Consider the following 17323-nt stretch of genomic DNA (forward strand, 5'->3'; position numbering starts at 1 on the left):
GCTCCGGCCGGACTCGAACCCCGGCCGGCTCTGTCGCCGCTCGGTGTCGCTCCGCTTCGGGCTCACAGGGGGCGGTGTGCAGCGGCATGGCCGTCCGGTAACATGGCGGTCTGCTCTGATGTCAGCGGACTGTGACTTAAATCGACCTGAATCGGTGAAAAAACGGCTCGGGAGATGTTTCCAGTCCGACACCGGTGAAAGAGCAGCGACCGGCCGCCCGTGTCCGCCGCTTCCGCCCGGCCCCGGGGCTCCTTTCTCCGGTAGCAGAGTTTGGGATTCGATACCGAGCGACCGGGAGTGGAGCTGCCCGGGCTCGCTTCATCAAGGCTTTTTTCCGGCTGCGCCACCGCCGGGAAGAAGCCTCGGTTCCCGGCAGGGTGAGTTTTTAACCGTGCCCGGTCGGCCCAGTCGGTGAAGTCTACCGGTTACCGGCCGGTTTGAAAAGTGCTGCCGTTATTTAACGGCCCGGTGCGGAAACGTTTCTCCAACCGCCGTTTTGAGCCGCTAGCCGAAGCTAACCGTGTTAGCGTTAGCAGCGTGGCTGTCACCGCCGGATAAACGGGTCTGTTTATCTAAATATCTTTTTACCGGGTTTGTTCCTCATTCCTAAAAAGACGCCGAACGGATCAGCTGATTAAAGACGTTCAGAGAATAACATCCGTATTTACCTGCTACACAAAGTCACCTGTCAGTTTGGGAGCAAAGCATAAAACTGTCAGTAAACTCAAGGCGGTTTTGTTTTGTCGGTCTCACTTCATCCATGTTTTGGGCTGTTTAATGGCCACAACAATAACTAGAACTCACTGACTCTTCTTTTCGTTTTGATTTAAAGAGATAGATGAGTGTTAGCTGTATATGGATAGCTCTTCAAGGAAAGAGTTGAAGGCGAAAGAAGTTTTTATTGTTGATGACTTTTTGTTCTTCATTAATCAGCTCACTTACCTAACTACAGAGTGGTCGTGAATGCAGAATGATGCAAAACCTTCTGTGTTTTGCACTGTAGTTTCTCAGGCATTGATGTCAGTGTGTTTGTTTGTTTGTTTTTGTCTGAGCAGCTGTAAAGCCAGCGGGGGAACAGACCAGCTCCACACATGAGGCGGCGTTTGACCAGACCACAGCAGCCCATGGATCCGACTGACTCTGGGCCAGGTTGGCCACCTTTTGGACCAGCTCTTAGACGCTTTCCTTTACAAGTCCTTCATATGAGTTCATTATTCCTTAAAACAATGATGTCAAATTTTTGTGTGAAATTAATGTAACAATAATAACTGTCATTGTATAAAATAGTGGAACAAAACAGTGGAATAATAAATTATTCTTTTTTTTTTCCCCCTGACAGGGCAAGAGAAGCCACCAGAGGGGCATTGGGATTTAACACCCACCTCAAGAGGACGACAACGAAAAAAAAATCCCAGATATTCAGATTTTGAAACTGATGGCACAGCTGGGCAAAAAACACCCAGAATAAGTACAAGAAGAGCAGGAAACACTTCTAAAACAGCTCCAACAACGGATACTGAATCCAAAAATGCAACACAACAAACTGCAGATGGAGAGGAGAAAGACACAGACAAAAAACCCCAAGAGGCTGATGAAACAAAATCAGATGAGACTCCTAAAAAGACAGTGAGAGGAAGGAGGTCTACGTCTAAAAAGACTCCTGTCAAAAAAACTCCCGCCAAAAAAACTCCTGCCAAGCAAACTCCCAAAGCTGATGGTGACCTTCCAGATGGAGAGCGTGGAGTTGTAGATCATGTGCAGCAGGAAAATGAGACACCAAAGCCAAAGCGCAAGTATGTAAAGAAGCAGCAGAAAGCCACACCGGTTACTGAACCAACATGTGAGGTGGCTCAAGGTAAAGCTCCTGAAGAACCCGAGGAGGAGATCGAACCGGGTGGGCGTCGCAGGAGAGGTGCTGCTAAAGCGTAAGTCTGACACGAAATTTAGCGTATCTAGTTCCAACACGGTTTTGATCATGTTTAACTTCTGTTTGTGCTCAATACATTGATTAGAACATATGACAGGATCAGGAAAAGAAAATATCAGAGAATTTGTAGATTAATTTGAATTCTGTAAATAGTTATTATTAATATGGACTGTTACTTGTGTAGCGACAAGTATGGAAAATTTCATCATCCTATTTTGAGTACATTGTTCTCCAACATGAAATGTGGAAAAATCTCCCTCAGGGCATTGAAGTATCTCCACCACTTGGCAAAAGAGGTACTTTGTCATCCCAGTGATGAGTCAGAATCCAAGCCAGGTGCCAACAGAGACGTCAACTCAGATTCAGAGAAGAAAACCCCCAAAGGAGGCAAAGGTATAGTCAAAGCACTGATTCACACAGCAACCCAGATCAGACAAACCAAACACTAGCCCCCTTTTGTTCCCTTTTTTTATGGTTTGTCAAGTGAATTTCCTGAATTTTGACTGATGCAGGTTATTAGGACAATGTCAAATTACCTCACACTTTAACGAAAGAATTTACCTCAATCACTCTATTATCTCTATTAATAGCAGTAATCATGAAGTCTTCTTTGCACTTCTACAGGGCGTAAAGGCCTGAAGAGGAAACGTCCTTTTTCTGACAGCGATGCTGAGGATGATGAGGACTTTGTGCCAGATGCTGAAGAAGATGAGGTGGAGCAGATGGAAGATGAAGTTGAAGGAGAGGAAGAGGACTCAGATTTGGACTTAAGCTTCCGTGGAAGAAGTCCAGCAGTTCATCACAGCAGGACCTTTGTTAGCAATTTCTTTTTTTATATTTACTGTATATATTTAAAATGTGGCGGGACAGTGTGTTGCAGTTCCAGATTCGAAATCATGCTCATTTATTAAAATCTCAAAATCAGCATCTCAGTTAATGTGACTGAACTGTAAAGAAACTACCCATCAAAATCTTTTTTCCTCCTGCAGACAGGCTCCCTTTCAAAGTCCCCAAATGGCCTCACTACAAATATCATGAAGATTGTTTGGGACGCCCTAGAGACAACAAAGAAATTGTAAGTAGCTGCACTTGGTGAAGCAACATCATATTGACATTTTAAATCTCATAATCCAGGCTACTGCATGTACATGGCTGATATTATTTCACACATTCAAGTTTCTCATACTAGTATTGGCCACAAACTGCTTGGTATTTTGAGTCACAGCAAACAGTAATGGTATGTTTGTGACTTTTTGTTTGTGTGCATTTTTAGTCGAGAGGAGCATCACAGCAGTTGGGTTTTCCCAGAGTGGGTCCCCACCACCACTTCCTGGGACCTCGTACCAGAGAGGTATTTCACCTTTAACTGTTGTTTTGTAATTGTTGCCTTATTCCAGTTATGCTAGAGCAAAATTTGAAAAGTGTATTTTAGATGCTTCTATTACTCAGCTGACTGTTTCAAGCATGACGACCTAGAGATTGTGTGTCAAGAACTGTGATTACATGTAGTTTTGGCACAGTGGTACTGCATTCAGAACCATCGCCTCATAGCAGAAAGATGTTGGTTCAACCATCCTGGCCAGAGCCTTTCTATTTTGAGCTTGGCAGAGGCATCTACCACACGTGTCAGCTGAGATATGTTTCAAACATCTCTTAAATAGTCTCATGTTTTACTCAGTGACATGGAGAAATACCTGCCCCAGGAGCTTCGCTCAGTTGCTTTCAAAGTGTCCAGAGAAGGCCTCAAAACTGAGGAGATGCCTCTGCAGAGACTCAGCAGGTGAGACTGAGCCACAGAATCCAATTCAAATGATCAAATTTAGCTCAACATTACACATCTTTTATCAGTTTCTACAGAAATGTGTAGTTGTGGCTCTATTACAACTATTTATTACTTTACAGGTTAAAAGGCAGTTTAGGATTTTTTTTGAGATGTATGTTAAAGCCTCTCTCTGATCTAACTGACCAGATTTGAAGCAACACCTGCTCACCCAGAGCGCTGGGACATGGCACTGTTTACAGGGGGTCCGGTCTGGGCCATGGAGTGGTGTCCGACGCCTGAAGGTGCTCCAGCCACCCAGTACATTTCCCTGGCCTGTCATCGAGGGATGGACGACCAGCACTATGTCAACCAGACGTACTCCGGACCTGGACTTGTTCAGCTGTGGGATGTGGGAAAGCTGGAGTACAACAGCAGGTACAGATGAAGTTCTCCTACTGTTTATTTGTTTGTTGTTGTTAAATCTACTTTGTCTTTGAGTGAAAGCAAAAAGTTCAGTAGCCAATTGTTTTTTAGTGCTGTTCTCCCAGTTTTCTCATTTTTATTGTCTATAAAATTAGTTATCTTTTTGTCCCCACACATTGCCGTCACTTGCCACTGCAGACCCGATACCCAGCCATTCTTGGCCTATGGCTTGGCTCAGGACAAAGGCTTCATCTGGCACCTGAAGTGGTGTCCTGCTGGAGGCTGGGAGCTGCCCAGCTGTGGCAGAAAGGTAAAGTGCAGCTAAATTGAACTTCTGAAAGCCACTGTTGGTACATTTGGCCAGGTCGGTTTGTCTGTAGCTGAGGTTTTATCACAACATTGAAAGATTTTGAACCTCCTTCCCCTGAAGGCTCCCTTCCTGCCCAGACTGGGTCTTCTGGCAGTTGCCACCTCCATTGGTGTGGTCACCATTTACAGCATGCCCCACCCTGATGCCCTGCACTCTAACAAGCTTCCTGATTCTGGTAGGACTGTGATTATTATACACATTTTATGTTTTCTTGCAGTCTTTGGAACCATTCAGGTACAGCTCTTAGATGAATAGCACTAAAATAAACAAACAAAAACATTTAAAACATGACCATTGCATTCCATGCACCAGTCTCACTGAAAGTCAGACTCACAGTGAAGTGTGTCTCGTCTTCAGCAGAGGGCAGTGTTGCCTCACTAAACGCTGCAGTCAGAGTATTGGATATCTGATTCTTGCAGTAGCAGGTGAGGACTTGGGACTGCAGTAAAGCAGAGCTTTAGTGGCAATCACTGTACTGTGGCACCATCGTGAAAATAAGCAGCTAGATTTAACCTGCTGCTGATTCATACAGGAGCTTTCTCTTACTCCCCTCCTTCACTCTGCTTATTTACACACCTGAAGGAAAGCACAATAAACACAACGCAAAAGGAAAATATAACAATGAGCAAACATGAGAGCCAGTCTACCCTTAAAAGAATCAGCTTTGTCACATCTTCAGACCGATCTGGAGTTTCACGCATAGCTCCCATCCGTTTTCTGACCACTGGAATGCAAGGATAGGTATTGAAAAAAAGCACCATTTTCATGGCCACCAGCATCATCTTCTCAGTGTTTGTGCTTAGTAACTTGAGCAGCTACTGTGCACCCTCATGAAAGGTTCAGGTTAATGAGAATCCATCTACTGACTCAAACGTGTAGGTATTTAATACATCCACATATGTCTGGTGACAATTTACAAGACAGGGCTGGTGGCTTTGTTGAGGAAGTCTGTTCACGCAGGATATCTCACAGACATGTTAAATTGTTGGCAACTTATTGTCTGATTAGGTCTGATAGTTCTGTTCTCAATTACCTGGTCAGTCCTTTACAATAATCATAATTCATCATAATTTAAATTGTATTAACCTTAAAATCATAAGTTTCCAAATATTTATAGATTATATATAAGATGGGGGAAACTAGTAAATCACAAGATGCTAAAACCAGCAAACATTTGGTATTACTGAATAAAAATGGAAAAATTTAAGTACCAAAATAGCAGCCAATGAATTTTCTGATGATCAACAAATCAGTGAATTGTTGCAGTACTGGCACCATTGTGATGTGTGACTGAGAGGCATTCATGCATACATGATTAACTCCAGAATGTAATCAATCAAACAGCAGCAAATCCATCACCCCAGTCATGCACATCATTAACTGAACCAGATATCACGCAAAAAGGCCAGTTACCATAAAGACCCTCAGAGTTCTGAGTGTGATTGTTGGTGTATTCAGCGCTTCAGGGTTTATCAAACTGTTTCATGCTGCTCTAACAACGGCAGTAGTTTAATGCCTCTGTGGAAATGTCTGCAAACACACACACATGCAGTGTGCTCTCCAGGAGTTTAAGTATGTGGAGACATTATGGATGGTGGAGCCTGTGGTCCAGTCTATCCAGATCACTGCCTCAGCTGCCTCTGGGGCTCTGCTGATAGAAAAGTGTATGAATGAGATTAATGGCGAATTTATCTGCCACATCTATCATGCACAGAAACCTGGTTATGTCTGCACATGAGTGTGTTTGTTGGCCTGTGTGTACCAGCGATTCAGGCTTATCTGGTTAAATACTATACCTGACGAAGATCAGGATTTTCAACAGCTCAGACACTTGCTTTTTTCTGAAGAACAAATGTAAATTTCCAGGAATTCCAACTGCATTCCCAAAATTTCTCTGCTGAGGACCATAGGGAATGAAATTTCTGAAGTTTAACAATTATTTATTAATTAACTTTGATACAAACCACCACCAGCTCCGTTATTCACCTATAATTCTTTATATCATCCTCAAGTCCTTTTCCGTTTATTTAATGGCACCTTTATAGATGAGCACATGCATGGCCATTCATGCATTAAGATTCAAATGATGGGTCGTGTATAGAGTGATTATAAACTCCACCGAGTTGCACTTGACTGCATTTTACAATTATGAAGATTTTCAGTCCTTAAGTTTGGACATAAAAGAAATGTATAAAGCCTGACATTTCCATTCTTTTTTACTATTCCTCATTGCTTCATGGGCCCCAGTTTCCATTTTATTTTGTACCCATGGGTCATTGAGTCTGGCTACTAATATCAGCCCCCCTGCTTCCAACCACAGGTTATGGTTATTGTATAGAAAGGTTGCAGGGTGCTCACATTTGAAGATACTTTCTCCTAAGCAAACAAACACAGGAAACCTGCACTGGAATAAATGCTTTTTTTTTTTCTTTTTTTTTTGTTGGTCTACAATCATTAAAGGTAAAATATACAATCTAAAATATCACACTTCACTTATAAATCATCAAATCTTTCATTGGCACTGCCAGTGCAGTCTCATGATTGTTTTAAAGATCCCTGAACCAACGCAGGGATGAGTCAGGTAAAGGTACATTTGGCCTGGTAAAAAATGACCAGTAAATTTTATTGCAGCTTCTAAGTTCTTGATGAGTGCTAACTGAATGTGGACAGCCCTGTGGTATTTATTTTTTTGTGATTCAGTGTCACCTGAAAGGGGTTAAAGGTGGAATTGGCTCAGGCAGGGTTAAATAGAGTGTGAGTGTCTCTCTCTAACAGCCTCCTGCAGGTTGCGACAGATAATTATAAATAGCTTTTGTCCATCCCGTCTCCAAAATGAATGAGCAAGTGGAGTGGGAGGGTGGTGGTGTAAAGGCAACGCAATGAAAAAGAAAAAAGACAAAAGGGAGCGTGTGAGGAGGCGTATAGACTGCACATAATTTACAGTGCTGTTCTCCATCAGACAAGGATCTATAATTGAAATGACAAAGAAGATGCATCACCGAGCTAGTTGTTAGTGTTGGAAGCTATGAATTTTAGGTCTAGCAGCTGACACTGCTTGTATCCCCCCTCTGTCAGTCATCATGGACTTGTTTGGAATTTGGGTGGGGGGGGGGGGTGCATGATAACAAACTTTGGTCTGTGTTGTACTGAAATGATGAAAATCGTATTCTTTGTCTCTTGTCATTTTGGGGTTAATTTAAAGCTTTCAGTGCTGTTAATGATGAGTGATCATTTTCATCTGTTAGACCACAAAAGAACCACAAAATCATTCACTGCTCAAATCAGTGTGTTTGGTTCAAAGGCTAAATGTTTCAAATTATTCTGCCATCTTAATGCATATTAGTATTTTTGTCGTTATGTTGGTATTTCAGGTTGGATAACATGAGTTGATATTCCTCCGCTCGACATGCTTGGGTTCATCCCAGGTCTTCCATGGTCTGGAATGTTGAAAGATTAGGACTCAATTCAGGAAACTCCCAACAGTTTAAATAAAAGAACTAATACGTTTTTTGTTTTTTTCTGAGGCTGAGGTGAGTGGATAGAGGGTGTGGAAGACTGAGGACTCTTATTGATCTGGTCTCTTGGCAATTTTAACTGGAGGAGCAGAGAAAACTAATGAAGGGGAACAGTCTGACACCTCTTTTTGTTATTGGATTTTACATCTATTAAACACAGCAGTGAGTGTCATGGCAGGTGCAGCAGTATTACTTCTTAAGTGGTGATTAACATCCAGTAATGTTATACCAGTACAGACGTGGGATGGTTTTATCTGCCGGCCCACTGCTCTGATAGCTTGGTCCAGACTGTCACAGCTTGATGAGTGTTGGATAGATGAAACCTCATACAGATATTTGTAGTCCTCAGTAGGATAAGTTGTATTTTTTACCTTTGGTGACAGTGACTTCCTGTTTAGTGTCATGAATAAGTCAAAGTTGCCAACCCTGACTTTATGTCAGGATATGTCTAAAATATTATACTGTGACGCAGACTTGAAGTCTACACCTAGTAGAGATCGGGATGGCAGTGCTTTTCATCCATGCATGTTTAACAGATGAGTCTTTAAACATACTGAACGTGGCATCACTAGCATGTTGCCATGCTAATCCTGCCATGTTTCCTGTCGGCTCGCAATGCAGCTGAGTCTAAATCTGCCAATATGCACTGTCAGAGGTTCTTGTTGAATAGCTCTACACCCGCCCACCGCCCTCGTTCATCTGAGGGGAGCTACGGCTCAGCACTGATTGTTCAGCTGTGTAGAGCTGAGAAAGGGATGAGCAGGCTTGTTTTTTTTTATTTTATTTTTTTTTTTATTTATGTCACTTTTCATGTGAACAACTGAGCTCAACACTATGAACATCTTCCATCCATCATTGTCTGAAACTGTCTACCATTATCCCCCTTTTAAACACCCGCCTCCCCCTCTCTGTCACAGCCTGCTTTTCACTGCCTATTCCTCTGTGGCAATTCAAAATGGCTGAACTCGTAGGAAATCAGATGACTTTGCAAACAGGACTCTGTGAAAAGTAGTACAAATAGATAAGCCAGGCCCTAGGGCCTCTGGGAATGAAATGATACAGGTTTGATTGGCGTTGAGCTCAGCCTCTGATCCTAGCTGCCACTCCTGAGGTTATTTAACATAAAACAGACTTCTGCATTTTTACACCAGTGGAGATAAATGCTCTATGGCATAGACTCCGATGTGTAGTTTTAATTGGCATCACTAAAATGCTAACAGTGTGATTCATGTTCCTCTCCACAGGAAAACAAAGCCAGCATCCAATATACAAGGTAGGCTTCTTTTAAAACTGCTGTCACAATCATTTCAATTTACCAAGTTCAGTTTCACCCCTGTGAAAAGGCAGAGACTGACAGAAAAATCCAACATAATATTTTTTCTGCAGGCAAAAGGGATTTTAACGCTGAAGCTGGGCTCCTTCAAGGCCCCTCGCAATGAACAGAGTGGACAAGTCCTGTCTATGGACTGGCTGCCTCAAAAACCTCACAATGTAATGGCTATTGGATTCTATGATGGTATGAATTGATTTGTTATAGATGTTCTTAATTAATTTGTTCAGCATTTGAAGGAACAAATAAATTTGTATGGATCCTTCCAGTTGGATCCATCCCTATGCATCCTGACAAAGTCGATTCACGGTTTTGTTTTGTTTTGTTTTGTTTTTTTTGAGCCTGTTATTTTTTTTGGGCTCTCACCGTCTTTGGTCCTTTTCTCTCCAGGTATAGTGGGTTTTTGGGATTTAACCACAAAGTCTGCATTGTTGCGAGTGCGAGAGTCTGACGGATCTCTGAGTCTGCTGCCCTATCGATGCAAATTCGCTCACGACCACGGTGTCCGGGCCCTGGCGTTTTGTCCTGCCTCCAGGTAGACAGTCTCAATCTGATCTCACCTGGGTGTTTTCCTCACATTTGTCATGCACTAAGCTGTGGCATGAAAGACTCTTTTTCTCTCTAAGTGATTTAATCTGTCCAGATAAAATATTAAACGCTGTGAATCGGGAGTGTAATTTATCTTGTAACAACCCAGCTTGTCACTGCATGTTATAGGCTGACAGTCTGATGAATATTGTAAGAGAGTAATGAAAATGAAATTGCCATGACAACTTAATTCAAGTACATGGGAATAGTGTTGTAATTAAGTTGATAAGCGTGATCTGGTGCCCCGCCCCCCAAAAAAAGGCTTTTAAATATTCACAATCACCACCGACCTGTCACGGGGCACACTGCCATGGCCCAGTTCAAACATCCATCAGTTTCAAAGTGAAGGCAGTAAATGCTCCTCCTGCATAAAAGAACAAACCTTATGGGAAAAAATTGCAGAAGAATTGGGAAGCATCACCGGAGAGATAATTGAGTGCTTGGGTTTCAGGATTTTCTTTTTTCTTATTTTTCTTTTCCTTTTTGCTTTAGTTTGACAGTTTTATTCTCAGTCAATTAATAAAAGGTTGGTTGGAGGCAGCTCTGGAACTTGCTGCTGACAACAGGCCAATAAATCCTGAGCACAGAAAGTTATGCTGCGGTTTGGCACAGAAGCCCTTGGTCCAGTGCTATTCAGGATGTGAGGTACTAGGTTGTGTCCTGTCAAGGCCATCACCATTCAAATGAGGTAACCTCACTTATCTCCCCACTAGTCAACATTCACTGACCTTGCTGCTGCAGCTGCCTGTGCTCAGTTCACCTTGACTATCTGTGAATTACTTCAACGCTCGATGTTCCTGCTAAGAATATTTATCCACGTGTGGACCTTCAGAAAAAATAGACCTAGTATATTAAACAAAGACTATCTCACATTTTTACGAACAGAAGTGTACCCTTTCTATGTTATGCATTGTTTTTAGATGTTTCAAAGAAGTAAAATAGCCTCAAATACTGATTAAAGAAACTAACTTTGAAGATGGTCATACTCTTAGAATCCTGATACGTGGTGTAAAACCACAGAGGTGACGGCTGATTGTCAAATATCTGATGTATTATTAAGGGTCATAGGCTAAGGATTTACTTTAACCCTCGTTGGGTCTCTCTCATCCCCCTCACGTTCTTTTTCACCGCTCCATTACTCAGCTGATAGATGTGTAGATGAGGAGAAGGATGGAGGGGATAATTTACATCACGTGTCTGCTACAAGGATTCACTGACAGCATTGATGCGCAGTGCGAGTCGGCATTAGGAGTGAAACAATTTCAACAATCCAAAATTCACTTTTTATGAAAAATCTGTCCATTCTTAACCCCAATTCAGGAAGAAGTCTCTATAAAACAAGCAGTGAGACTTTAATATCACATGGTGCAAATTACAAATTACAATTACAAGAGTAGCCATGTCTAGTTTTTATCACTGGTCTTGGTTCTCAGTAAAGGCAGAGCTGAAGGGTTTGGGCTTGAAGTCAAACTAAAGGTGAAGAAGATTAATCCCACAGCTGAGACACGTCTCTTGTCTGGATCACTGCTTTTTAATTACATAGCCATGTTGAAAGAGACAAAAGGACGCCTACTCTACTCTTTTTTTCTTACCTGAACAGTTTGTCATCTCTTCTCCCTTCTGCTCTCCACATTCATATTTTACTGTTTGTATCGCAATGAAATCAGTTTTTATCGATTTTCTCCAGCTTCATTTGTTTTATGGCCGTCACGGCCGTCAGATTTGATCAATGTTAGTGGTATGATGCATTTCACTTCTATGCTCATTGTATTGCACTGTAATGAAAGCAAATTCACATATATAATTTCTTTCTTCATGGATGTCTTATAACAGAAATGGACACACTAAAATTCTGTCTCTTTGTCACAGATACCTGCTGGTGACAGCAGGAGAAGATCGTTATGTGAAGACGTGGGATCTGAGAAGGCTCCATGATCCAATCACAGTTCAGAAACGCCACCTGACCAATGAAATCTATTGGCCCTTGAATTCGCCGGGCCTCCTGATGGCACAGGAAACCGCCTATGTTGCGTAAGGACACCTGTCTGTTTATTCCACCATATTAATGTTGTTGTGGCGCAGACATTTGGTGTCCTTTTTAATGAATTAGCTCTTATCTGGTCCAACACAACATCAACAGCTGGAATCTCATCCTTCTTTGACAGGATTAGTCTTTGAGTCTTTGTCACTACAGGAACTTAATGGGCAGTGACTCGAGGTGAAGCCCATTGTCACAGTTTCTGCTTTTATGTCTGCTGTACTGAGATACTGAACGTAGAGTTTGATTTAATGCCAGCTCCTCAGGAGGTGGAAGAAGGTGTCAACAAAGACTGGACACTACAGATTTTATGGTTTATGTGTTTATACTGAAGTGAGATTTTACGTGTATCTGAGTGCTACGTGTCATTGCCTCCTCCTCTTTTCTGGCTGTCCTACCTGCCCTTTTTAATTCTGTTGGTTTTATATTGTTTTATTTAGGAAAGGTTCACAAGGAGTCCATTATTTCGACCATTTCATGAATTCCCTATTTGCAATACCCAGGACTGGCACTCTGTGGGTGAGTGTCACTCTTTGATTCCTCTAACTCATTCATGGAGCACAAAATACATAAACATGCACATACACGGCTGTGCTTTTTAGAAAGTCCTTAAACTGCAGTTGAAATTTCGGCAAAGGTGGACATGAAGATACATTTGGTGTTTTGATGAGAATTGGGCTACATGGTCTCTTGACAAGGTTAGTCCTGCAGTCCATTCCCATGAAGAGCTGAGATAAAGATGATTCCACAGAAGATCCCAGCAATACAGACAATGAATATCCAGAAATGATTCTTACAGCTGTACCTGTCTTTTAATATCTTTAAATCTGTAGTTTAATACCTTTTTCATCGCATTTAAGTGTAACTCTTCATACAAATATATGATATTCCAGCAAAATGTCAAAAATGCATGTAGTTTCTATGTATATTCTATGTCAGTGCCGATTGGTCTGTTTCTGTTGTTGCAGTCGATATCTTACACTGAGTGGTTGAACAGCGTGGTGACATCAGACACCCTTGGTGAGGTGATCCTCGCTCTGTTACCTCATATCATCTTCACTCCTCCGTATCTCAAACGCACTGTAGAGAGACGCTTTGTAAGTTCCCTGCTGTGTTAACTTTGATTGATTACATTTGGCAGCTTTTACTTTAAACTCAAAATAAAAACTTTACAGTTCTACTCTGAGATGAAGACAGTCACTTCCATTAACCTGTTTCCCTCCGTGCTGTGTCTGCAGCCCATCTACTTCACATCTATGGTTCCAAATGATGCAGCTGAAGAGGAAAAGCAAGCTGTGGGAGGAGCAGGGGAGGAGCAGGAAGGAGGAGAGACACATCAACAGGATCCTGGATCTGAAGGAAGGAGTGAGAACGGAGGTAGAAACAATAAATATCCTCCTCTACAGTTCCAGACGTATAAAGAAGCTGTGAAGAAATACTCCCTCCACCATTCAGACAAGGATATGGTGAGTGATCATCATCTTTCAGTGCCACAAAGGGTTCATAAAAGGAAGAGTACTTATGGAGGGATCAAAATCAGCAATAATTAACTTTTTTTCATTTCCCAATTTTATGTACATTTTCATTAAAATTTTAACTTTGAGCTTTACTTTTCATGAAGACTGTGACAAAGAATTATTTTGAATTCATTTGACAGTTCTTTTCCTCCATTAATCAATTTGCTGCTTTGTCTTGAAATATAAATGTAATAATGGGCCAACTGTCCACAGCTCTTTAGTTTATCATCATGTGTTGAAGAAAAGCATCATATTCATACATTTGGCTTTTTTGATAGAAATATTATTGAATTTGCTAAATATAATAAATAAAAAGTTATTACATTTTCAGATAAAGGACTAATCTGTAAACTGGTTGCAGCTCTGGCTTTGATAACCTTCTCCTCTGACTTCCAGCTGACGTTTACAGGAAGCGAAAGACGAGCTATGTGGAAACGTATGAAACAAACAGAAGTGAAGACGAAGTTGAACCTGGATGAGATGCCATTGGGGGCACTACACAAGGTATCACACGCACACACGCACACACACACACACACACACACACACACACACACACACACACACACTAATGGAGCCGCAGCGGAACAGGAAGAAGAGGAAGAGAAAGATAAAACAGTAAATTGAAAGAGAAAGGAAACAGACAGAGGAGCCTCTTCCTCCTCCTCCTTCTTCTGTCTCCCCCTCTGATGGACAGCTATAAAGACGGACCGAATGTAATGATGTGTAAAATGAGAAAAATGTCACCCTCGGTGGAGGCTGGGAAGGAGGGGGAGATGGAGAGCAGCCATTTGAGGATTTGATGTGTTTAATTTTAAGAGAAGCTGAGTGGAGGGTGTCGCCGTGCCCTCTGGGATGAGATGATGGACGGACACTTCATTCTCACAAAACCAAAAACCCATTGGTTTTGTGTCCGGCACTTTGTCTGAAGGGGATAAATGGATTAGAAAGAGGGAAAAGATGAGAAGAAAATAAAGAACAAAAGAAGCATACCTCAAGGATTGAGATGATAAATCGAGGGATAGATGAGAACAGTAAAGGAGAGGAAGGAGGCAGCAGTAGAATTGACTCACTGAGAGCTACAGCCGAGGCCGTGACAGACAAGGGACAAACAAATAAAGGTATCACGACTTTATAATGGGAATAAGTCAAACTCTTATTCATCCAATATAACTTATGATGTGGATAAGATGCTGCTCCCATTAATGATGTAAACAGTGAAGGATAAAACCTCAGTCAGCCATAAATACAGGCTGTAGATGTAGGTTCTGAAAATGAAATGAATTCTCATATTAACACTTCTGTTGCTCTCTTTCTCTCCTCAGGTGCGTTTCAACCCAAACATGAACTCTCATATCTGGGTGGTGTCTGCAGGCCAGTCGGGGCTGGTTAGGCTGAACTGTCTGAGGAGTATGATCAGTCCTCATGTCAAGACTATGATAAGTGAGAACCAGGCCCAGTTCAACGCTCTGTACTCACCAAAAGACTCGACGGAGGCTGATCAAACTGCGATAGAGCCGCTATAGCAGGAGTTTTATCTTCACAACCAGGAGGTGGATAACACTGTCGCACATGACTACAAAACACAAACCTACAAAAAAAACAAAAACATCTAAGTGGTAACAACTATATCAACTTTTATCAACGCTTACGGTGTACGTTTGCTCTTCAGCTTTGACCAGCCATCAGGTGAAATTCAAATTTAGGAGACAAAACTCATTATTGGCTGGTTTAAGGCGTTTCTTCTGTGTGGATTCTGCTGAGTGTTCCAGGTTAATGTGGAACCACAGGTGAGTATATCTTCCTAGAATTTGTGCGACTGACCGCTGATCTTATATTTTTACACTTTTTTACCAGTCACGGTTGCATCTACACTTGTAGGATGACACTCCACTGTTTAACTTCTACCAAATTTTGCTCATTTGAGGTTCTAATGTTCTAACCTCTGGTGCTCGGGGTGCTCCAGACCACCAGAGGTCAGAACAGCACACATCCTGGTTCCTTGGCTCCTGTTCACATAATGCAAATCTGCCATTAAAAACGGTGATTCTGGTCACAGCCACATTTACAGCAGGAAGCAAAACCTGGAACCTTCTAGCTTTCTCTTTTATTTTTCTGGCAAACAACAGAGGAAAAACATTCCACTGTTAATAATCTGAATTACATTTTTTAGATTTCTTTTCTTCGTTAGCAAAAGCTACAAGAATGTTGGTGCCCCCCCCCCCCCTCCAACTTGCTCGGTTAAAACCATTTGCGTTAGCTTTGTTCCCAGACTCTTAACTTTAATATCTTCTCTTTTTTTCTTTCTTTTTTACAATAACTTAAAAATACCCTCTCTGATCTTGTTGCTCTGCCCCAAAGTCCCCGCCCATCTCACTTGTAATGATTTAAAACTTTTTGTGTGCATCGTTGTTGCGCATTGTTTTCACTGCTATATTTTCGGAATCGACCATTTTTCTCTTTTATAATCAACAACTCAGGTTATCACTGAGGGGAAATACTTGAATATTTTTTTATTGTAACTCTGCTGGATATAATGTTGACAAACTTTGAGCTCTCTTTCTGTCTTTCTTGTTCTTTTCTTTACCTGTTGAATTTATTCCTGCTATTATTCTAAGTCAAAAAATGTGGATTCAGAATTTTTAAATTATGACAGACGCAGTGAGATAATTTATTTTTCAATTTAAATATGCCAATATTTACATATGAAAACATGCTCATTCGTTTATTTTCTTTCTAGTTGTCTCCAAATCAAATTGACAGATTCTGATTCTGTATGATGTTTTAGTTAACACCATGATAATGTCAGAAAAATGATTACTGACATTATTATCAAATGTACAGGACTCTTGATATATTCCACTATGACCTATGAAATGGTGCAGATCATACATGATTTTGTAATAAAATCAAATATTTAAATCAATAATAAAGGAGATTGAAAGTTCATTCTTCACTTTGGATTCAACGTAATAGAGGAGATACATTTTTATAAAGTTGTAGCTCGATCACAGGTGGAAAAGCCCCATCTGCTCACTAAAGTATTAGTTCTTTTGTTTTTTACAGGCTCAAAGCGGGCCACGTTTCAGGACAAAAAATAAAAAGAAAGGATTGAGTTTTCAGTGGCCCTGAGACATTGTTTCTCCTTCAGTGGAAGCTAAAACAATCCAATCTCTTTTCCGTCATCAGTCTTTTATTTCACTTTACAAAAAACTCTTGCCACACATAAAAATGAAATATCAAACATCACAGATGTGACAAGTGGAGTTGCGCATTATAACCAGGACACATAGACAAATAGAGCTTTTTAAAGACTGATTGTACAAGGAAGAGAAATGTATTTACACAAGTATACACAAAGTCATACACAGAAAATACACAATATTTGACATATTTACAACAGTCACACAAAGTATAATTTGTCACAGACAGCAACAACACAATACAGAGAGCATTCTCAAACATTAGACTTTCATAGTGAACACACAGGAAAAGCTTTTCCAGAATGAAATGAGCTTTATCGACTCCAGCATGGATGAATATCAAAACTAGTACAATTAAAATGGATTGGTCTTTGTTACATTCACTTTGTTTTAATGAGCTGCTGTTGGATCCATATAGTATTATTTCAAAAGGAAAAATGTATTTAAATATACAGGATCTCATTAAAAATTGGTGAAAATATATCATTTTAGAGAAGATATTTCGGTGATTCATCCTCTGCGCCGTGTATCAACGTATTTTGATTGGCAGTTCAACACGAAACTTCTTACTGTACATGATATCGAGAAACAGCTAACAACCATGCAAGTATTTGGATCAGAACGGATATCAACTAGGCGTTTACAGTGTT

The 17323-nt window shown here is 41.1% G+C and overlaps 1 protein-coding gene across 1 annotated transcript; it reads left to right on the forward strand.

Annotated features, from left to right (window-relative positions):
• The first annotated feature begins 80 nt into the window (after positions 1-80).
• gtf3c2 (general transcription factor IIIC, polypeptide 2, beta) lies at positions 81-15073 on the forward strand. Its single transcript, XM_029497004.1, has 20 exons — positions 81-377; positions 1056-1149; positions 1340-1925; positions 2190-2320; positions 2552-2742; positions 2917-3002; positions 3201-3278; positions 3606-3707; positions 3897-4124; positions 4311-4422; positions 4543-4657; positions 9242-9270; positions 9384-9513; positions 9718-9862; positions 11785-11946; positions 12394-12472; positions 12922-13050; positions 13192-13419; positions 13867-13974; positions 14796-15073. Exons 2-20 carry the CDS (start codon positions 1092-1094, stop codon positions 14994-14996), a joined length of 2898 nt encoding a protein of 965 aa, XP_029352864.1. The 5' UTR covers positions 81-377; positions 1056-1091; the 3' UTR covers positions 14997-15073.
• Positions 15074-17323: the final 2250 nt, after the last annotated feature.

Source organism: Echeneis naucrates, chromosome 24 (genome assembly GCF_900963305.1).
Source record: "Echeneis naucrates chromosome 24, fEcheNa1.1, whole genome shotgun sequence".
NCBI lineage: Eukaryota > Metazoa > Chordata > Actinopteri > Carangiformes > Echeneidae > Echeneis > Echeneis naucrates.